Source organism: Haliaeetus albicilla, chromosome 25, assembly GCF_947461875.1.
Source record: "Haliaeetus albicilla chromosome 25, bHalAlb1.1, whole genome shotgun sequence".
Lineage (NCBI taxonomy): Eukaryota > Metazoa > Chordata > Aves > Accipitriformes > Accipitridae > Haliaeetus > Haliaeetus albicilla.
This window is the reverse complement of record NC_091507.1, coordinates 5,031,829-5,051,837: the sequence shown is the minus strand read 5'-3', so window position 1 is coordinate 5,051,837 and position 20,009 is coordinate 5,031,829. Positions and strand designations below refer to the sequence as shown.

Sequence of the window (20,009 nt, the reverse complement as noted above, 5' to 3'; positions counted from 1 at the left end):
ACAAAGACCCAAGTTATCTCAGCCCCTGAAATTACTCCACGTTGTCAACATTTGCAGGGAAATTTCCTTTTCTTGCCTGCCCAGCACAGAGCTGGTGGTGGTGGTTCTGCAGCCTCCAGACCCTGACCACCCATCAGTTCCCATGAGAAGGTGTGGGTCCAGCACGTTCCCACGGTGGTCCCTCTGCTGTGGCCGATCTGTCGTAGATGAACTCAGCACACAGCCTTCGTTGCCTTTATTTTCTCAGTGTTGGTGACTGAAGGACAGAGAGGGAACTATAACGCTCCGGCTGTCATTCATCACAGGGCAAGTGGGCCGCCAGACGGAGCCAAAATGCCGTGTTAACACAGACGTGCGACCAAATTCTCACAATGTATTTATTAACAGCACTGAGAATTGAGTTCAGCCTGTTATGTGTAATTGATTTCTATTTCTATTAACTACTTTAAAATAATATGCAATATGCTTAAGGATATCACAACAGATAGTTTTCCAGTAAAGCAATATTTGATACATCATTCAAGAAACTCAGAGGAACTTGCTGCTACGGAAAAATATCACATCTTTGGTACAGCAGCTTAGCTGAAGAGTTTTGAGTTTGTTTTTTGCTTGGACATATACTATTTAATGGTTATTCTATATGATAGTGTCACAAGTTTTATTTGCATACTGAAAGAACAATCTGACAGATAATGTTAGCCTTCTTAAATAAAACAAGCACTTTATCTTTAAGAAGCACTAATAAAATAAGCCTGAATTTACAGGACAAATAGCATTTAACTTTCTATTCATCTCCCCTGCAATATCTTATAGTATTTACCTGCATTTTAAGGCAGATGTCTACTTCTCTCCCTGAGTTCAAAGACAGAGCTTAAGAGATCAAAATTGTCTATGGGGTTGGTGATAGAAAAAATTAAGACCTCTACTTTACCAGCTGCTGAAATCATTGCAATTGATCACATATTTTATACTTACACTCTACTTTCTGCCAGAAATAAGCCATATTTCTGTCTCATTTACTATATTTCTTTCTTACCCCATCAGTAATCTTCCTTCTCTTCTTTTTAGCTGGGATTACATATTTGCTATATGTCCAGCTCCAGAAGACTTTGTAGTGGTGCACTGGGATATCAGGCTCTTCTGGAAGATCCCAAGTAATCATTACATCTACACTCCCGTCATTGTTTGCACTGATATTGGCAATTCTGATATTAGATGGAGCTGGTGGAGCAGATGGATCTGGAATTTAAAACAAACAAAAAGATTCTAAACTAAAGATCATCTTCAATAAGGTAAAGATCATCTTCACCTTATATATTTACCAGGTATACACAAACTGGATTAAACACTCTCAATACACTGAAGAAAATTCAGGCAAAAATTTCCCATAACTGATATGGCTTCTTGTAAATTGTAGAAATTCAAGCTCTACTGAAATAAGAATTAGGGGTTAGCATCTAGTTTTGTCATTATTCTGTGTTGTTGATAGTTCACAAATACCACAAAGCTTTATCAAAATGTACTAGACTATCAGTTTCACTTCTGTCATTCACTACTTTACATATATAGCGAGTCTAAAACATTTGTGTTCTACAAGCGGCCTTGTATAGTCATCACAGAATTGTATGGCGAAAACTGAGTATTTTTTCGGTGTTGCCAGACAATTCTCAGATGATAAAATATGTTTCTACATGTTGAATCTTTCTTCAAAATTCTAGTATAGATACATTCCACCATAGGACATAAACACTTCCTTAGAATAAATGTAATTAAGATGTAATGATATATTATGGTGTCATAGAAGTCTACAAGGTTTTTTTTAGAACAACAAAAAGTAATTAGCTACCCCTGTGATTTATTTCCCTATTCTGGTTTAATTTCTGGTCAATATCAACTAAAATATTATTCCTTTAGTTGTCTCTGTGCTGACCCCAGAGTCAAGAAGGACACATGACAGTCAGAGGTTCCAATATTGAACCTTTTCCAATACTGGATGTTAAGTCCTCCTTGTGGACCTAGTATATAATATTCTGGCCCTGAGTAATGTGAATCAACGGAAATTTTGCAACTGGGCTTCTGAAAGCACGCTTTGCTATTTACTAACTCCTACTTTTTAATCTTACTTTTTTTTAAATGCCTGTGGTAGCCAAACATTGGTAAGAAAATATAAAAAAACTGCAAAACCAAAATTTAAGTAAAAGTAAACAATGTGACTCAAAAAAAATTAAAAGTATATCAGGCAGAATAAAGGAAATTCATGGTAATTAAGGCATGTTATGAACCTGTAGCCAAGAAAAAACAATCATCTGATTGAAAAAAAAATTTCATATAACTTTTTTAGCCAAATGAGCCACCACTTATTTGCCAGAAATAAAACTGGAGGTGTGCAGAGGAGACATTCATTTACAGCATGGTTCACCTGCATCTTTTTATAATGGTAAATGAGCTGTTAAACAAACTTTCCAGGCATACTAAGTTCATCAGATAATCCCTATGACAAATGGTCTCACTGAAAAATACCATCATTTAGGTCATGCAAACTGACACATTCAGAATTAATAAAGACAGCATTTCCTTTTTAAAGATCAGCATATGTGAAATAATGGCTTATTCCTGTTATTTAACAGGACTCTTGGTTAAATGGTAATGGATTCCCCTGTTTCCTCACACATATAATTCAACCTCACTTTTGGCTATAAAAGTTACAAAGCATGCTTGAGTTTAAGAATATTGCAAATTTAACTTAATTTTCAAAATAATGAGAACTCCTTATTTTTTCTCACTTGTTTTTTAATTAGCTGGCAAGCCAGTTCCCTTTATTTTTTTCTGGCTTTGGAGAAGCACTGTCCTTACACTTATTTGCTTACCTGTGAAGTAGCCAACAACTCCATCTTAAAGTATACAAAGCTATTTATACTGGAGGGGATAAATTTAAGAGGTTAATTTAGTTAAATGGTTTGTACTGTTCTCTAACACAACTTTTCATTTACTTCTATAGTTTAATAAAATAAGCACATATAAAATGAAATTTAGGTACAATAAATATAAACAAAATCATGATTCATAGATCCAAATTCTTTCATCTTCACTGATTTAAAATGTTAGGGGGTTTTTATGTTATATGACAATGTACTACGGCAATAAAACATTTATAACCTGAAGCGCAACATGATCATATTACCGTAGGTGAATTATTCAGGTTATCTCCCAGAAGTAAGATGCATCATGTATTATGTATACTTAACATATTGGATAGAATTAAAATGTTTCAGAGAATGTCTTCACAAATATTCAGATATAAGCAAAAATAATTCTAACCATAAAACATGTTTGTCTTCATTATGCATCTATAAAAGGCTCTGAGAGTCATTAAAAAAAATTAAAAGTTAAATGAAATAGCTCTTCTGGACAAAGTGTACTATATAATCAAAAATATTTTAAAGTTCCATTCACCAATTTTTCATAGGTCTAAAAGCAAATGACCAAATTTACATTCTTCCTTTTCAAATGTTTCTGTTCCCATCAGAATGCAAGATAGTGGGTCATTTTCTTTGTATAAAGTTAGCGATTGACAAGAACGGAGCTTTTATATGTCTCAGAATCATAGGAATTTGGGGTTTTTTAAGGTAACTTCAAACATCCCCGTTTTTCCAGTAACATAAGCAGAAAAAGAGAACAGTAAGGAAGAACTATGTGCATACTGAAACCAATAGGTCATTTCTTCTGACTTCTACAGCACTAGCACTTCACCCCATACTTTTTATAATTGCACAGTTTATTGAAAACATTACTTTATCATTAGCATTTCTTCTGTGTTCACTAGAAACAGTCCAGGCAGCAGACAAAATGCTGATCCATATTTAAAAGAAAACCCAGTAGTGTTTCTCCTTTCTTATGGGAGAATGTAAACGTTGTATTAAAAATCATTGTGTGCTACAGTTAAGGAAAGAAAGAACATCCTCTTAAAGGGAATATACATGTGAAATAATACAGCAATGGCAGAAACATTTTCCTGAGTGCCCCCTTTCTTCAAAGTCTGTCTTTTGCAAGCCTCGCAAATGTCATCCACAAAAATGCCTTTGAACAGGAGAGTCATGGTGGTAGCGGCAGAAGACAGAAAGGAAGAAGATCTGCAGCTGACAGACATCAAAAGGCAAGACATTTGAAAGTGCCACATCTTCTAGAAGAGCTTTTTTAAATCTAGTAGACTTAGCTGGAGAAAATAATAAACTAGAAGGATGTAAGATGTCAAGGATGAGCAAAACTTAATTTATTGCGGTTTTGCATTTAATCATCTGAAAAAACCCTGTCTGATTGTAGAGACACAACAGTAAAATATTTCTTGGATTTGGGGTGTATTACCTGAAATATGAAGCCACTTAGTGAGCATTTCATACCACCTGAGGATCCATACCATAGGAAATATTTTAATACAACTATGTAATTTATTTATTTATTTCTATATATTTCTGACACTCATCACTATTACAACTTTCAGATCTATCATTTTGTAAGCCAAAGAAACAACAATATTAATATTTTCTTTCATTCCAAAGGATTTTTACCAGCAAGACAAACAGGTGAGAAGGAATAGCAGCAAGGCAAGATACCATGATCTGTTATTAACAGGAGAAAAACCCAAATGACCCAAACCCCACCCTCAAAAAACAAAACAAAAAAAACAACAAAAAAAGCAAACCAGACCTCTCCAAAGCCCCCTCCCCAAAACAAAACCCCTTAAAAACCCCCAAACCAAAACACTTAAAGATAAGAGCATGCTCCTCCATAATGTATGCCTGCCAGGTACCAGATAACAGATTAGTTATTTTTTTCTGATTTTTTTAAGCCTTCACTATTGCATTATTGAATGGAAAAGTCATGCTTCTACAAGGTGCTCTATTATGCGTATGACTGTGCAGACATTAAAAGCAGGGTACAACTCATGCTGAAATACTTCAAGGTCAAATAGCTGGTACTGGGTTATAAAGCTTTTATACATAAGGTGTTTGTTACCCTGACAATGAAGCTAAACTGGCATTCTGCTGACTATAAAGCTAAAAGCCGTTCTACTGTTAGTCTTCATATATCTGTGATCCCTTTGACTGACTGCCCACATGTATAATTCAGATACATGAACACTAAATTACTGGAATGGAAACTACTGCCAGTTTTTCAAATGTAAAGTTCTGAAATTTTATATACACAAATTTATCTGAGTGTTAAATCAAATTCTTTGGTTTGCAGAAAGAGTGATGCTAGTTGCAGCTTTTCCTTTGCAGTTTATACTACAACTCAAATAAAATAAAAGTCATTATATATATACTAGAATTTGGCACAGACAGCTGTCCTCAAATCCAAAAAAATTCTGGTCTCAGCAGTCTGACAAGTAAATCACTTCTTGCTGCTAGAAATGATAGCTTCATTAGGTCAAGGCTGAAGCTGCTGTTCCAGCACATGGAGTAAGTACCGCATTTGTCTGGATTGTATCTGGCTTGAGTATACCCAAAGGACTTAAATTCTTGTCTTGCTGGCTACTTAGCCATCACAAGCAAAACTCTGTCTCCAGTCCCCAAAAGGGAGGTTTCCTTGCTGCAAATAAAAGAAAAAAAGAAAACCCTCACATCATCACCATTTCAAAATGCACATCTTCCCACGCTCGTATTTGTAACATGGTGATACACAATTTATATTTTACGGAGTTCTTTCAATCAATAGGATCTGGAAGCACTTTGCAACCTTAACAAAATAGTATGGGCAAGCTATACACAAGAATCGCATCATACACTGCTGCAGTGCATCCACTTTGGCTTTAAATGTGGCAACCATAATGAAAACAGTAAATGATTTGGAATATATGTCAGAGAAGAAAATAATGACATTGGAACCAGAATTCTCATTCTGAGCTGTAAAAGTGATAGCAAGTTTGACTCTAATTTAAACCCTTTTTTATAGAGCTTTTTTTTCTGACTTAAAATGGATCTCCCATTGCTATCTTTTAAACATTAGACATTCCAACTCTAAAAATCTGCTGAAGCTGCTCTACAGACAAGTTTCCAACCATTAAACAATTCCAAGGCATAAGCGGGGCAACTGACTTTGCCCAATGGAAATGGCACACATAAACCAGCTGTGCAACAGTATAAAAAAATCATTGGTCCCAAAGGAGCAACAGAAAGAATTTTATTGCCGGGAGTGGGTGTCTGTTCTGGTTTTACTAACACTCAGTAATGTATGCATGAAATCACATCCAGCATGGTACTTACGTGCTGTGAAAACAATGTTGTCTGCTTCCTTTTGCTTGACAATTTATCCTGTGTGTGCTAGCAACTGCCTTCATGTTGAAGATAAAAAACTTCAGCAGAGGTAGAAGGATCAGATGGTTTGGGCTCATTGTGTTCATCTTATAGCCTCTTCTTGTCTTGGGAAATGGCACAGTACCTAACTACAGACCAGCAAGATAATATATGGAAATGCCTAACACTGATCCCTCTAGTTAACTGTGGTCTCCGTTACTAAGAGTTCCTTCTCATCATAAATCATGAAAAGCTAGAAAAAATGAGCCTAAAAACTCTTACCCAAATGCAACAAATTAAAAGTTTTATTACTAGTGCCGAGCAGCTTCTGACCAGTTGGGTTAGGCTATTTGGTGCTCGCTTAATGGGAGAAACCCATGGGCAGCTTTTCATCCAAGGAGACTCATTTATGGGTTGGAAGAACAGTCCTCTCCTGCTTCCTGAGAGAATGAAGCAGCTTGGAGAGAGCCAGTCAAAATATGAAAAGAAATATATTTGTACCTTTGGGGATCAAAAAAGTTCTGCCAGGCATTCGTTACCTTTATTTATTGCTGTTATTGCAAATTGTTGCCACTCAGCTGAAGATCAAAAGGCAAGCACACACAATTTAAAAACCCTGAAAAGTGAAGTGGAAACCACTGTCAAAAGAGCAGAAAGTTTTGATCAGTTTTAGCTGACAGTATCAATCTGAAAAGCCATGTGCAGAGTTCTAGTTCTAGGAAAGAACCCACTCTCCTAGGTGCAGTATTCTTCTAGACACTCTGCTCCAAACAGATAGGTATAGTCTGATCTGTGTTTCTTCTAATTTTGGCAAAATGAAGCATCACTTCATTCCCTGTGAAGGGCCATGCCAGAGAAGCACGTGCAAATCCTTCATTTCCTTTATAAAAAAGAAATAAACAGCATAAAAAAATTCTCTTTGCTTAAGCTCTGAATATTTCATGAATTATCTCAGCTGTGTCACTTTGATTATTTACAGATTAATGCCATAAATGAACACATGAGGCAGTGTAAAACAGCTAATAAGCCTTCACCTCAAATGTTTACACTATAAGAGCATCAAAAGCTGCAGTAGATAAACCCTCAAAACACAGCTAGATGAAGAATGGTAAGCTGGAATGCTTAATAAAATACTCTTCCTGGTTTTGTCTTTTTCATAACTGGGAAGTTAAACTAATTTGGATAATAAGAAGCTTTGTTTAGTCACAGAAAAGTTAATGCAAATTACATACCTCAGAAGACATAACTTTATTTTGAGTAAAACAAAACGGTACTTCGCTGTGCCTACTTAGAGATCATATATTTTGCATTTGCAAAAAACACAAAGTAGTATACAACAGTATGGTGGTAATGAGACAAAAAGTCTCTCTCCAAGTAATTACAGCACCAATGTTTTTGAATGTTCTTTTTAACAGCTTAAAATATTTAGTGACAGAGACTTTGTGGTGCCATAGTCCTCCCTAGATTCAGGTTATATATCATGTTTGTCCTCCTTTAAAGAAAAAACAAACCCAAGTAATTTGCTATTCATTATAACTTATGAGCAATTGGTAAAAGTTCAGCATCTTGTGTGAGAAACTGTCTCAGGAATTGCTGTCATGTTTCCTGATCAAAGGGATTCTTTTTGAAGAAAACTTCTGTTAGGTCTGAAGAAGATAATAATCTTCCCTTGGTCTTGGCACAACAGGGTGAACTGAAACAGCAAAGAACTAATGTGAATTTCTGTCCACACTTCAGATAAATGTGGCACAGACAGTCAGCAACCTTCTAAAGGTGATGTGCCAAAGTCCGCTTTCCTTTTCCAAACTGGAGGTTAAATGTGCCTGTAGGAGCTCAGCAGGGGCCAGCAGACACTGGCACTTAAAAAACTAGGCACATCTGAGCAGCAGTTTCTTGCCTCTCTGCCAGGCAGGGGCTGCCACTTCCCACTGAGCTCCAAAGTAGTAATTAAATGTCTATATGACACTATAACCGTTACCGCTATGAGCACCTACTCGGGGACGTGGAGGCTGAGACAGCGACTGAAGCATCCCAGTGTCACTGCCGACAGTCATCAGCTAGCAGCGTCTTCATCCGTGTCACCTAGTGCTTCTACACGCTTCATCCGGAGAAGATGGTATCTTTATAATAACCACTGACAATACCAAAGCCTCTGAAATAGTCAAGTGAGCTGCCAGAGTAGGACGATTTTGGCTACAGAGCTAACTGAACTCCTTGCTGTTTGTCTGGCAATTTGCAAGTCTCTGCCAAGGGCTGGAGTTTAGAGCTGAAAATTGTTATTTTGAGGGTTATAGAAGCCTTTTGAACAATCCTGGCTACATACTTTCTGCCATTATCAAGATCCTCTCATTTGGTTTATTGGGTAAAAGCACGCAGAGGCACTACTGGCTCCTGCTGTCCTTGTCACGAAGTCCTAAAAGCGCTCCCCACCTCCACCAGACAGCCCTGAGCAGCGCTCGAGGAGAGCAAGTGCTCCAGGGGTAGCTGCAGAGACCACAGAAAAAGAGGACTCCGGTACCCAACCTGGAATCATTTCAAACCCACGGGCTCCTGAAACACAAATCACTGCCAGCTGGGAGGCTACTCTGAAGAAGTATCCCTACGTGCTTACGTCCTTCTTACGCTGTTCTCCAAAACCCCATTTTTGGCTGGGGTCAGATACTGGGCTAAAGAGACCTTCAGTATGACTTACCATGGATGTTCTTCTATTCATTACCAACGTAGGTTTTTTGAACAATATACTCCTGTGGCTAGCACACTCAGTAGGGGACGAATTTTTTGGAAAGTAATACAAATCCTGCCTGAAAATGTCACGCTCAAGCCAAAACCTCAGTGTTATCATGATATACCTTTATGTAATTGCAATTATAGTGGTTCCAAGCAGAATAGTTGGAAAATCTTTAAAAACTCAGTAAAGCAACTGACAACTACCTCAGTTTAAAAGAAAGTTGGTTCCAGATCCAGCAACAAAGTGCTGTATCTGCTGAAGTGCTGCTCCTGAAAAAAGCAAAGAGAAAGCTACTGCTGCTGCTGAGTCCTTGCAGTAAGCTCAACACAGCTTGAAGGAACTGTATTTTTGATGTGACTGAAATGTATGCTACTAAGTATAAAAAAATCTTAAAATAATACTTTTATACTTGAAAAGGCTTGTGGTCACAGCAGTAATGGGATAGCTATGCCAGCCAACCTTCCTACCACAAATGTGGTTATAGCACCAAAAACTTATTAAGTCTAATGTATACTTATTCAGTAAGTAATTAAACCATCCATACCAGCAAAAGCACTTGCATGCGTCTACAACTGCACCTACAATAACATTTTTTTCTAGGACTGACTATGGCCAAACAGCAAGCTAAAAGCTAGCACAGGAACCCATAGATGGCAACTGCCTGTATTGCAAGATAATTCTGTCTGCAGAAAGAGGAGGAAACGCATTCCTTGAAGTATGTGTTATGCCAGTGTAAAGATTCTGTCACTACTAAAACTAAGACAAGTCTTTCTGTTAGAAACTACCTCTATTAGTAGAGTGAAGAGTGCTAGATCTCATTCTTTGGCACTAAAGTCAACTAGCACAGTCTGGCTATGCCCGCGTTATCGACTGTCTTTAAGAGAGGGTGACCACATCCAGACCATCTGTCTGTCAGGAATAGTTTCTGGCCTCTGCTAACTCCTATACTATGCCTGAGAGTCATCCAGGAAAAATTTTCCTTCGCGTGGGTCAAAGGCACAGCAGGGACAATGCCACCAACTTCACAGGATAGGAGATCAGTTTCTATCTCCCTTATCCCCCAAGGACCATTTACTGGTACAGAGATAATTTTCAAAGTTATTTTATTACCCAAACCCTTGCAAAACCAGAAATGGCAACAAAAATTCCTACAGTACTTTGTGGATTGTCCAGCATGCCTTTCTAATGAACAGAAACATGCTATTTAGCATTTATACCCTTTTTATTCTTAAGTCCTTACAATTACTGCCAGCAAGGGGAAAGTTATATTAAGAGAGGCCGCAGTTCCATCAAAACAATGCTGCTACAAGTATTCAGATACAGGCAACAAAATATTTTAATACTCTGCTAAACATATGGCAGCAACGTATTTCTCATAACTAAAAAGAAAAATAAGAGAAACCTCTCGGAATAACACACTGAAACGACAGTTCCTTCATGTTTCATGGTCAGGGTCATGTTGTTTGATACCAACCGTGCGGAAAATGTTTAAAAGGAGGTTTGTTCGTTGAGACCCCTGACTGATAAAAGAATAATGACATCTTTAACCTTTAATTCCTTTGCTGACTTCAAACAAATCTCACACCATTTCTAAAGCCGGTGGCAAAACTACCCCAAAACCCCACCTGTTGAATACCTTCTGCCACAAAAGTAGCCAGACCAGGTTGTGTTCCACATGTGAGTGAGTGGAAGGTGAGCATCAGACATGGCAGAAGAAAACTAACCTTTCGAGGATCGAAAGTGCTTGCTGGGTGCCGTGAAGCCTCTCGTCCCGTGCACGTTCACCGCTGCCACACGGAACTGGTACCACCTGCTCGCTCGGATGTCCGGCAGCCGAACCCGCTCGTCTGTAGTCTGGTGGGGAAAATGTCACACTTACACTCGTTGTTCTGACAGGGCTAATTGCGCTATCATCTCCCACGCGACACCGGTTAGCCAGACTGAATCCGCAGCAGCGTCAGCAACCACCTCACCCGACTCCGAGCATCATTCTGCACTGCGAAGCATTTACAGCTGGGAAAAAAATCATATAACCACCCAATTTTACAGTGCGTTGCAGGTCTCTTCTGGAAAAAGCAACCTTTAGAAAACCGAAGTGTTAAATTCCCCAAATTAGTTTCCCAGTTATCACAGCCAGTGATATATACCAGTGCATAGGGCCTAGCTGCTCAGGTGTTGACGTTTCAGGGAACTCATTGCCCCAGGTCACAGAAATGGTTTCTCCAGTTCCCAATTCTCAGAGAATTAGGGGTCCAAAATGGCTTCACATAATCTAGCGCTGTGAGAAGCCGCCTTTTCTGGTTCACAGGAAACACAAAACCCTCAGGTAATGAATGTAAGCCTTCTTCAGATCTTTGGCACTTATGTCAAAAAGACACTCACGGCCTTAACTCTTCCCTGCAGACTTTTCTCAGGTCATAGGAGATGACCTTTTCTCCAACAACACCCACTGCGACTGCTAGTGTCACGAGTTCAATCTCCAGCTTCTGGGGGGAGTACCTTAACTGCTGAAATATGGCATAAGCATAGATGCACGCTGAACCTGTTCAGTAGGAGGTGCTTTACATGCTCTTATTCTGAGCCCCGCTTTCCTCTATCTTTTCTTTTTCCCCTTTAAACAGCTATCTTCTGCACTGTTTCTTACTCCTCCTAAGGAACAAACACCAGAACTGAACACAGCCTCCTGGTAACTGCTGAATCACTGCCAAGTGCAGAAGACGTAGCATTTTTGTAGAACTCATCAGAAATTCATCCACTTGTTGCAGATTTTACTTTCGCTATTACCTCTCAATCATCGAGTTTTCAATTTATTTTAGGATGTCGTGTTTATTGCGTTTTAATTCTTTAATCAAAATAACACATGAACCTGAAGCAAATGCCCTGTATATGTCTAAATATACTATACAATCATTACTGATTACCATTACTGACCAAACATGCAAGCTCATTGAAAATGTAGTGACATCAATTTATTTTTACAAGCTCTGTTTTCTGTAACTTCAAAAACCCACCTTCCCTGTATAGCATTCAATGTTACTTGCAATGATGCCAAGTAGTTCCCAAAAAAGGCACAGCGTAATTTCTGCTTTTTGCTCCCCTTCCAGTCTGTGTAAGAAAGTAGCAGCTGCTGGTATAACTCAGCCAGAGCTTGAGGAAGTTGCTTCAGCTCTCCAGCAAAGGTATTTTTAGAGCCCTGACAAATAAAATTTGTAGGTGTTATCCTGCATTTAATCTCTTCATTTGGTGACAAGCAAAATTTACAGAAACAGGTATCTCATTTGTGTGTGCATGTAAAGGAAAGAGAGCCTTTCTAAACTGCACTATTAACTGCTCTCAGACTGGTAAGTGTTGCAGACTTTGAGCCCCTCACATATTGCTGCTATTTAGAGTCCTTCTCTATTCAGACTGCTGTATTTGTCTTTTTAGCCCAAGCAGGGGTAACAGTCCTGATGTTTTCCTTGCCTGCCTCATCTTTCCTTTTTTTAGCTTTTATGTTACCTGTAGAGTGAATTATCTCATCCAGTGAAGGGGTTCCCCTAGGGAAGAAAAAAAGCCTACCTGAACCAATTTTTACTATTATTTTCATTTTATGGACACTCAAATGTGCTAGTTTTTTCCAGTATGCAGGCCCACATACTCAAGAACTTGCAGGTGAGACTAGACAGTGAACTAGAGTAATATAAACTATCACTATACTAACAGAAAAAAACCCAAGGACATATTCAGGCTACTGCTGCAACTGAAATCAGGGTCAGGACCAATATCTAACTGTAACTAACTAGTTACAACACTGTGGGTTTTTAAGAACAGATTTGCTGAATTTAGTTACAAGGCAAGCATAATCTGAATAGAATTGACCCCAAATTCCTCAGCTAAGGAATCTTGTCATTTGCATCGGCTTAGCTATTCTGCTAGGACTGATTAAAAGAAAAGATTTCAGTTGTGTCAGTCTTCATGGCAACCGTGAAATACTGTAAAATCAAATAATCTGTCAGTCTGTATCACCAAAATTATTTTAATTTATTGACGTACCTTGGGCCTATTACTTTAATCGTTCCTTTTGTTGGCAAAGCTCCTGTTAAACTCAATGGCATGCAGGAGATGTATCTGTAACTCTTGCACTATAGAGTATAAACTACTCTGGCACCTCTAAGGAACCTTTACATAGATTTAATAGATTTCAAGAAAGAGCTAAATACTACTGAAATATCTTATACTATCTTAATGGTAAACTGAATTTTTTGTTTAATTGCTTTAATCTAGTTAGTTCTCACTACTTAAGTATGTTTGGAGCTGAGATCATAATATTCAGAGTCCTTTCAATATCTGTCTTATATTAATGTAAGCCCACTAAATGGTACGCTGAGTGGTATTAAATAACTAATGGGTGAATTTCATCACACACCTAAAATTCTACCTGAATATGAGAGAAATTAAACAACAATTTTACTGATTCTAATTTCTTAGAATGCTAGTATATTTTGTTTAAGAGTCATAAATAAAAGACAAAACAAAAAGACCACCCCTCAAATCATTACGGGGTCATAATTACTACTTATTTTGGCTATGCATTACCCATTTACTTAGAAGAGGAATGTTCTGAAGCTAACCTCCAATCCTAATAGGCGTTTCATTTGGATTAAAATAACAAATGAGTCCTCAGACAAAATCATTGGCCAACATGTCCACCTTCAGCACCGTCCAAAATTCAATGAAGACAAGGGAAAATCCCCATTAATTACATTAGGATACAACTTTATAGAAGAGCAGCACGTAATTGCAATGACATAACCTGGAGAATACGGAGAATAGCTTGACGCTCCTTCTCAAGAGTGCATTTCAGGTCCAAGGGACAACAGGCCACCTCCGATGGCCAGAAAGAAGAAAGTGGTTGGGCTTTCAGGTGGGATTTTGGATGAGATTTGCCCAGAGCTGTCCCATTTAGGAAGCACGGACAGTTCTACTCTTCTCCCAGCAGCCCTTAACTGTTCAAGCCCTGAGGTGTCTCCTGAAAGCAGTCCCCTCATCCTGTCTTTCAAAATGGGTTATCTGCTATTCTCTTCAAAATGCCTACAGAAATCTCCCCAGATCCCAGCTCAGATAACTGACTAATGACTAAAGTACTTACCCAGAGCGTGGATGACCTATCTTCAATCCCATCCTTTGTCTGAGAGGTTGGGAGAAAATATTCCCTAGCATCTTGGATGTTGCATGCTATTTTGAATTAGAACATGTTCTACATTCATGGGCAAACTGTTCCTTGGAGAAAGGAAGGCTGAAAGTTACAACTTCTTGTAAGGGAAGGTGGGATTAGTTAGGATGAGGAGGGAGAAGAAGGAGAATGTATGACCCGGCAGCATAGCAGTTAGGCCATCAGATGGGATTCTTACATCACCACTCCAAGGATTTTTTTCTGTCTTATTTGTATATTTGTAAAAATTGGTGTAAGAAGGTCTTCACAGCAAAGACTGGTACGGAGGATTGTCCCCTCACCAAGGATTACAGTAATCAACGCACTGTTTCATTGTGTTCATTCCCTATCTTTCACACTGTCGATCCTGGATTCCTTTCTGTAGTGCAAAGGTTTAATGGAGATAGGAGAGGACAGCCTTCCCCTCCTGAGTTCATAGCTCTACACCTTCTCTTGAAAGAACGCACAGTGGTAACAGAATTTGCAGTTCAGAGAATGAAGGGATACCATCCAGGGTATCAGAAGAGCTGAGCTTATGTTTCCTCTGACACAGAAGAAACCTGACGGTGCTGCATCTACTACTCTATCAAAGGACAGCAGAACCCCCCTATTTCATGGGAATGCAATCCCACACAAGGTGGGCACTTTCTAAGAACACTCACCAAAGCAAGCCCCTCCTGCAAGATGGAGAGAGAAACCTTTCATGTACAAGACTGGGGGTCAGCTCCAGCTGGGATTTCTCACTGTCGGGGGCTGAGAAACCTTTTGTGATCCTCAGAACCAGAACTTCAGGTGTCTCAGAAACTTTAAGTTTTAAAAAAGATTAGCTGTCCACATAGTTTAGACAATTCCAAGGTGAAACACTAAGGTCTGTCACAATCAAGCTAGCAGTAAATACTGCCCCTTATTTCTTTTAATAAAGGAATAAACTAATAAGTAAACTTCATTATTGTCTGCCCATACGTATACATATATGTGTGTGTACACACACACACACACACACACACATACTTGACATCCATTCACACAACACACGCTTGTTCTGTCTGAAAATAACTGACCTGGCATATTTGAATTAAATTCATTAATTAGCTTAATACAATTAAATATCTAAGTTTCCAATGTAAACAGTAATACTATTATTTTTGGAAAGCATTAGCACCAAACAGAACAGTAAGTTTGTTCACAAGATGTATTCTCATAGGATACTGCAGCAGGTCCTGCTCAGCTGGTTAAACCTTAAAAACAGTAGCGTAAGAAACTTGGCATAACCACTTAGGACACTGTACATCATAGCTAATTAGGCTAACTAGTATCTTAGTTCCCGTAGTTTTTATATTAATCAATGGAAATTAGTCAAATGGTTAGTTATGTCAAGTTTTCCCAAAAATGTGCAGTAAAAAACTAAAGTTAGCAAAATCCCTTCTTCCTGAAGTGAAAAATAACTAAAATTGTTTTCAATGTGTTTGCTTTTTTTGTATACTTGGAGAGTTAAATAAATAACATTTTAATAGATTGAGCCTTCCTCCTTAAAAAAAAAAAAAACATCAAAAAAGAACTGATGACACAATACAGTACAAAGGAAACAATCTTTTTCAAAATTATTTTTTCAATATCCAGTAGAAATATATGAGGCACGAAAAATTACTTGCAAATCAGCTCATGTAAAGGCAATAGAAAACAGCAAGTTTTTTTTTAAAAGTAAACACCTTAAAATAAAGTTATTGAACATTATAACCCCATTTCTTCTTGGACAGATAATAAAAATAGAATATTGGATCAGGAACTCTGATTAAATATTATGAAATTTCTTATAAGAAGATGCAAAGAATAACTTTGTATAATTACTCTACATATCGGCATAAGCACAGAGAAATTCAGATCCTCACCCACAGCCTTTTTGATCTTTGGCTGTTTTTTACATGCTCTCTAGCTTAAGTTGCAGAGTAATGAAAGAGCCAGCATTGTCTCCCCTGGACTGAGATGCCCAGGAGCTCTCAGCCGAATGGCTGAGCTCTTCACCGCCTTTGCCTGCAATTAAGGTCTCATACCCCAATGTTTTGGAATCATACAAGAAAAAATCTCAGTTATATAGACAAGAAAAGCCCGGAGGCCATGCACACAGTCACTTTAGTCAAACTGGATATCCATCCTTGTTGCCGACATTGCAAAATAAATTCTATTGCGGGCAGCCACACTTAACAAATTTGACTGCCTGGTGGGATGTCTAAAACTACAAACGTGATGGAGGTACATTACTCTATAGAGACAGAGATTCCGATTACTAGCCCCCCTCAAGGGTGCCCAGCCTGTATGTCCCATAAGACATACACAGTTCACGAAGCCCGTCAGACATCCCAAAGCTTGCTCTGACCTGACATGGCTGGTGGGGTCCATCACACAACCAAACATGCGTCTCTCGTGATGCAGAAGGGACAGTGAAGGTCTCGGAAAGATGTCAGTCGGAGGAGGCTTCTCCTGCCACAGTGATTAACTCAGCCCCTTCTGCCTGCCTGTAACAGACCCCCAGGAAAGGCAGCTGCCAGGGTTCTTATCGCTCTTGCACAAGAACACGTCTCTGAACCACTCTCTGCTGTACACCCGCTGCAAGAAGGCGGAGGTTCGTATATGCTCCGCTGCCGCGGAGCATATGTAGTGCATGCTTCCAGAAATGTGCATGAGGTCTGTTTCTGGGATGAGAAAAAGCACAGCAGCGTGCTACCTTTGCAGTCTGGATCCACCAGCCCGAAGAGCTGGGCTTCTACAGTCTAGCACGTATACACTGCAAGGTAACAGTGAGGAGTAATCCACATCTGGCTCATTTTTGCTGCATGGTATTTTCCTGGTAGCAAAGGTAAGAGGTTGTTTGCTGAATAGGGAGAATGCAAACTGAGGACCTTGTGATGGGTTGACCCTGGCTGGACGCCAGGTGCCCACCAAAGCCGTTCTATCACTCCCGCATCCTCAGCTGGACAGGGGAGAGAAAAATATAACAAAAAGCTTGCGGGTCGAGATAAGGACAGGAGAGATCATTCACTAATTACCATCACGGGCAAAACAGACTCAGCTTAGGGAAAATTAGCTCACTTTTTATTACAAATCAGCCAGAGTAAGGTAAATGAGAAATAACACGAAATCTCAGAACACCTTCCCTCCACCCCTCCCTTCTTCCCGGGCACAACTTCACTCCCGGATTTCTCCACCAAGCCCCCCCAGCGGCACAAGGGGGACAGGGATGGGGTTTACGGTCATCACATGTTATTTTCTGCCGCTTCACCTCCTCAGGGCGAGGGCTCATCACACTCTTCCCCTGCTCCAACGTGGGGTCCCACCCACGGGAGACAGTCCTCCACGAACTTTCTCCAACGTGGGCCATTCCCACGGGCTGCAGTTCTTCACGAACTGCTCCAGCGTGGGTCCTTTCCACGGTGTGCAGTCCTTCAGGCACAGACTGCTCCAGCGTGGGTCCCCCACGGGGTCACAAGTCCTGCCAGAAAACCTGCTCCGTGGGCTCCTCTCTCCACAGATCCGCAGGTCCTGCCAGGAACCTGCTCCAGCGCAGGGTTCCCACGGGGTCACAGCCTCCTTCAGGAACCCACCTGCTCCGGCGTGGGGTCCTCCACGGGCTGCAGGTGGATATCTGCCCCACCATGGACCTCCCTGGACTGCAGGGGGACAGCCTGCCTCACCAGGGTCTTCACCACGGGCTGCAGGGGAATCTTCGCTCCGGCGCCTGGAGCATCTCCTCCCCCTCCTTCTGCACTGACCTTGGTGTCCGCAGGCTTGTTTCTCTTACATGTTCTCACTCCTCTCTCCGGTGGCTGTTTTCCCCGTCCCAACTTTTTTTTCCTTCTTAAAAATGTTATCACAGAGGCGTTACCACTATCACTGATTGGCTCGGCCTTGGCCGGCGGCAGGTCCGTCTTAGAGCCAACTGGTATAGGCTCGCTCTCTCTCGAACACAGGGGAAGCTTCCAGCAGCTTCTTACAGGAGCCACCCCTGTAACCCCCCCCGCTACCAAAACCTTGCCACATAAAACCAATACAGACCTGAACCTCACCTGAGAGATAATAAGTAAGTAAGTCACTGCAACTTTATCAGGTTTGGAGGTGTGCACGTTCCCTTGGCTTGCACAAGCTGAGTTTCGTGCCAGGCTCTACTGCAGGTGACTTTTTCTGAGCAAGACTCTAACAAAGTGACAGTCCCCTGTAGCACCACATTGAAGCTAAGAACTTCACTTCTGAGTGTTCAGTTTCACAAACTTGACATTATTTTAAGATAGCTTTTCCCTACACAATCTGAATTGAGAATGAACACAGATTGTCACAGAACTTAAAGTCCTTACTTTATTTTGTGGATGGTTCTATTTATTCTCTCTTTCCCTTTTTTTCTCCTGGCTATAATGACATTTTGCAGGTCTTTTCAAAATCAGCATTTTAGTTTTCTTGTCAGCAGGGATGAGGGCGAAGCAGTTAAGATAAACGATTGGAACTCTGCCATCCAGGTGGACTGTCAGCATGTTAAAAAACAGATTGAAACTGGGAAGAAACTAAGTGAAAATTTATGCTCTGTTGGCTGCTTCTCATTAAGAAACATTTGCTCATGAATCTTACATTTTCAGTCTGGATTGCACTGAGTGATAAGAGCATGACATCATAGGCTTTTCCGAATTGGGAGGGTAACCTCTGAAAAAAACAACTTTACAAAGAAAAAAGTTTTAGGGTTTTTTTCACTCTTTGTTTTATTTTAGAAAATTAAATAGCCTTTTCACCAATTGTATTTCTTAGCATTTTGATAAGATCCAAGCCATGCCTTAGAGACTGTGCACTGAGTCTCACTGACCTCAAAAGAACTATGTCTCTTATGTGCTTCCTTCAGTGGATTTTGGTATCTAATTCTACATTTTTCAAGAGACTTGTAGCTTTCAGAGAATTTGGAATTCCCATCTGAATAGACCATAAGTATGTGCTTACAAGAAAGTGCCACTCACCAGCCTTATGAAAATCAAGCCTCCAGCTAGTTCTATAGATTTGTATCTATAGAGAGCAAACCCACAAAATAAACTCATTTGGAAAACATAGACCTCTGAGTATTTTTTCTTTTAGGGACAAGGAAACCATTATTTACTTCTTTACTGGTATATTTTTTTACAAAATAATTTTCAATACATACCAAAAGCATTTGATGTTTCTATAACTGAAAAACTAGAAGTGAAAATACTGAAGTTCACTTCTCTTGAGTAAATCTAGGAAACGGTTCGTTGAGCAGTGAAGTAAGGCCTTGGAGATCTGGATTCTGTTTGCAGCTCTGTCATGACCTGGAGAGAGACCCTATAAAGGGATCCCTCTGCACGAGCCTCCCCACCTGTAAATGATCTAACTCTTCTCCGATCTGAAGACGACCTTTAGATCATCATCTGGATCGTATAGGATCCATATCACTTTACAAAGAACTGACCTGTGCCACAGTTTGCCAGTTGGTAGCATCATCCTCACTTGGATGGATTCCTTGATTCCACCTTCTCTGAACAACGTAAATCACAGGCTCAATAGAAATATTGAATTTTGAAGACCACTTCACCTCCAGGTCTCCAGACTGAAGTTCTATGAATTTTAATTCTTTCCGGGGTTTCAGTGGAACACCTGTAATAGCAACACGCAGACAAAAATACATGAGTAATTTACAGGATGTGATTAAACCATACATAGATGAAGCTATATAAAAAAAATAATCTAAAAATAAGATTGTTGGTCAGACAGAAGTTAAAAAGGGGGAATGGATAGGCTGATGAGCATG

At 39.7% G+C, this 20,009-nt stretch overlaps 1 protein-coding gene across 1 annotated transcript in view; it reads right to left on the bottom strand.

The window, feature by feature from the left end:
- ANOS1 (anosmin 1) overlaps positions 1–20,009 on the bottom strand; it is a 150,225-nt gene that overhangs the window by 36,757 nt on the left and 93,459 nt on the right. The window contains exons 5-7 of the mRNA XM_069770443.1: positions 19,671–19,855; positions 10,746–10,875; positions 1,037–1,239 (exon numbers count right to left, since the gene is read on the bottom strand). Coding sequence (XP_069626544.1) covers positions 1,037–1,239; positions 10,746–10,875; positions 19,671–19,855 — 518 coding nt within the window. The remainder of the gene's footprint in view (positions 1–1,036; positions 1,240–10,745; positions 10,876–19,670; positions 19,856–20,009) is intronic.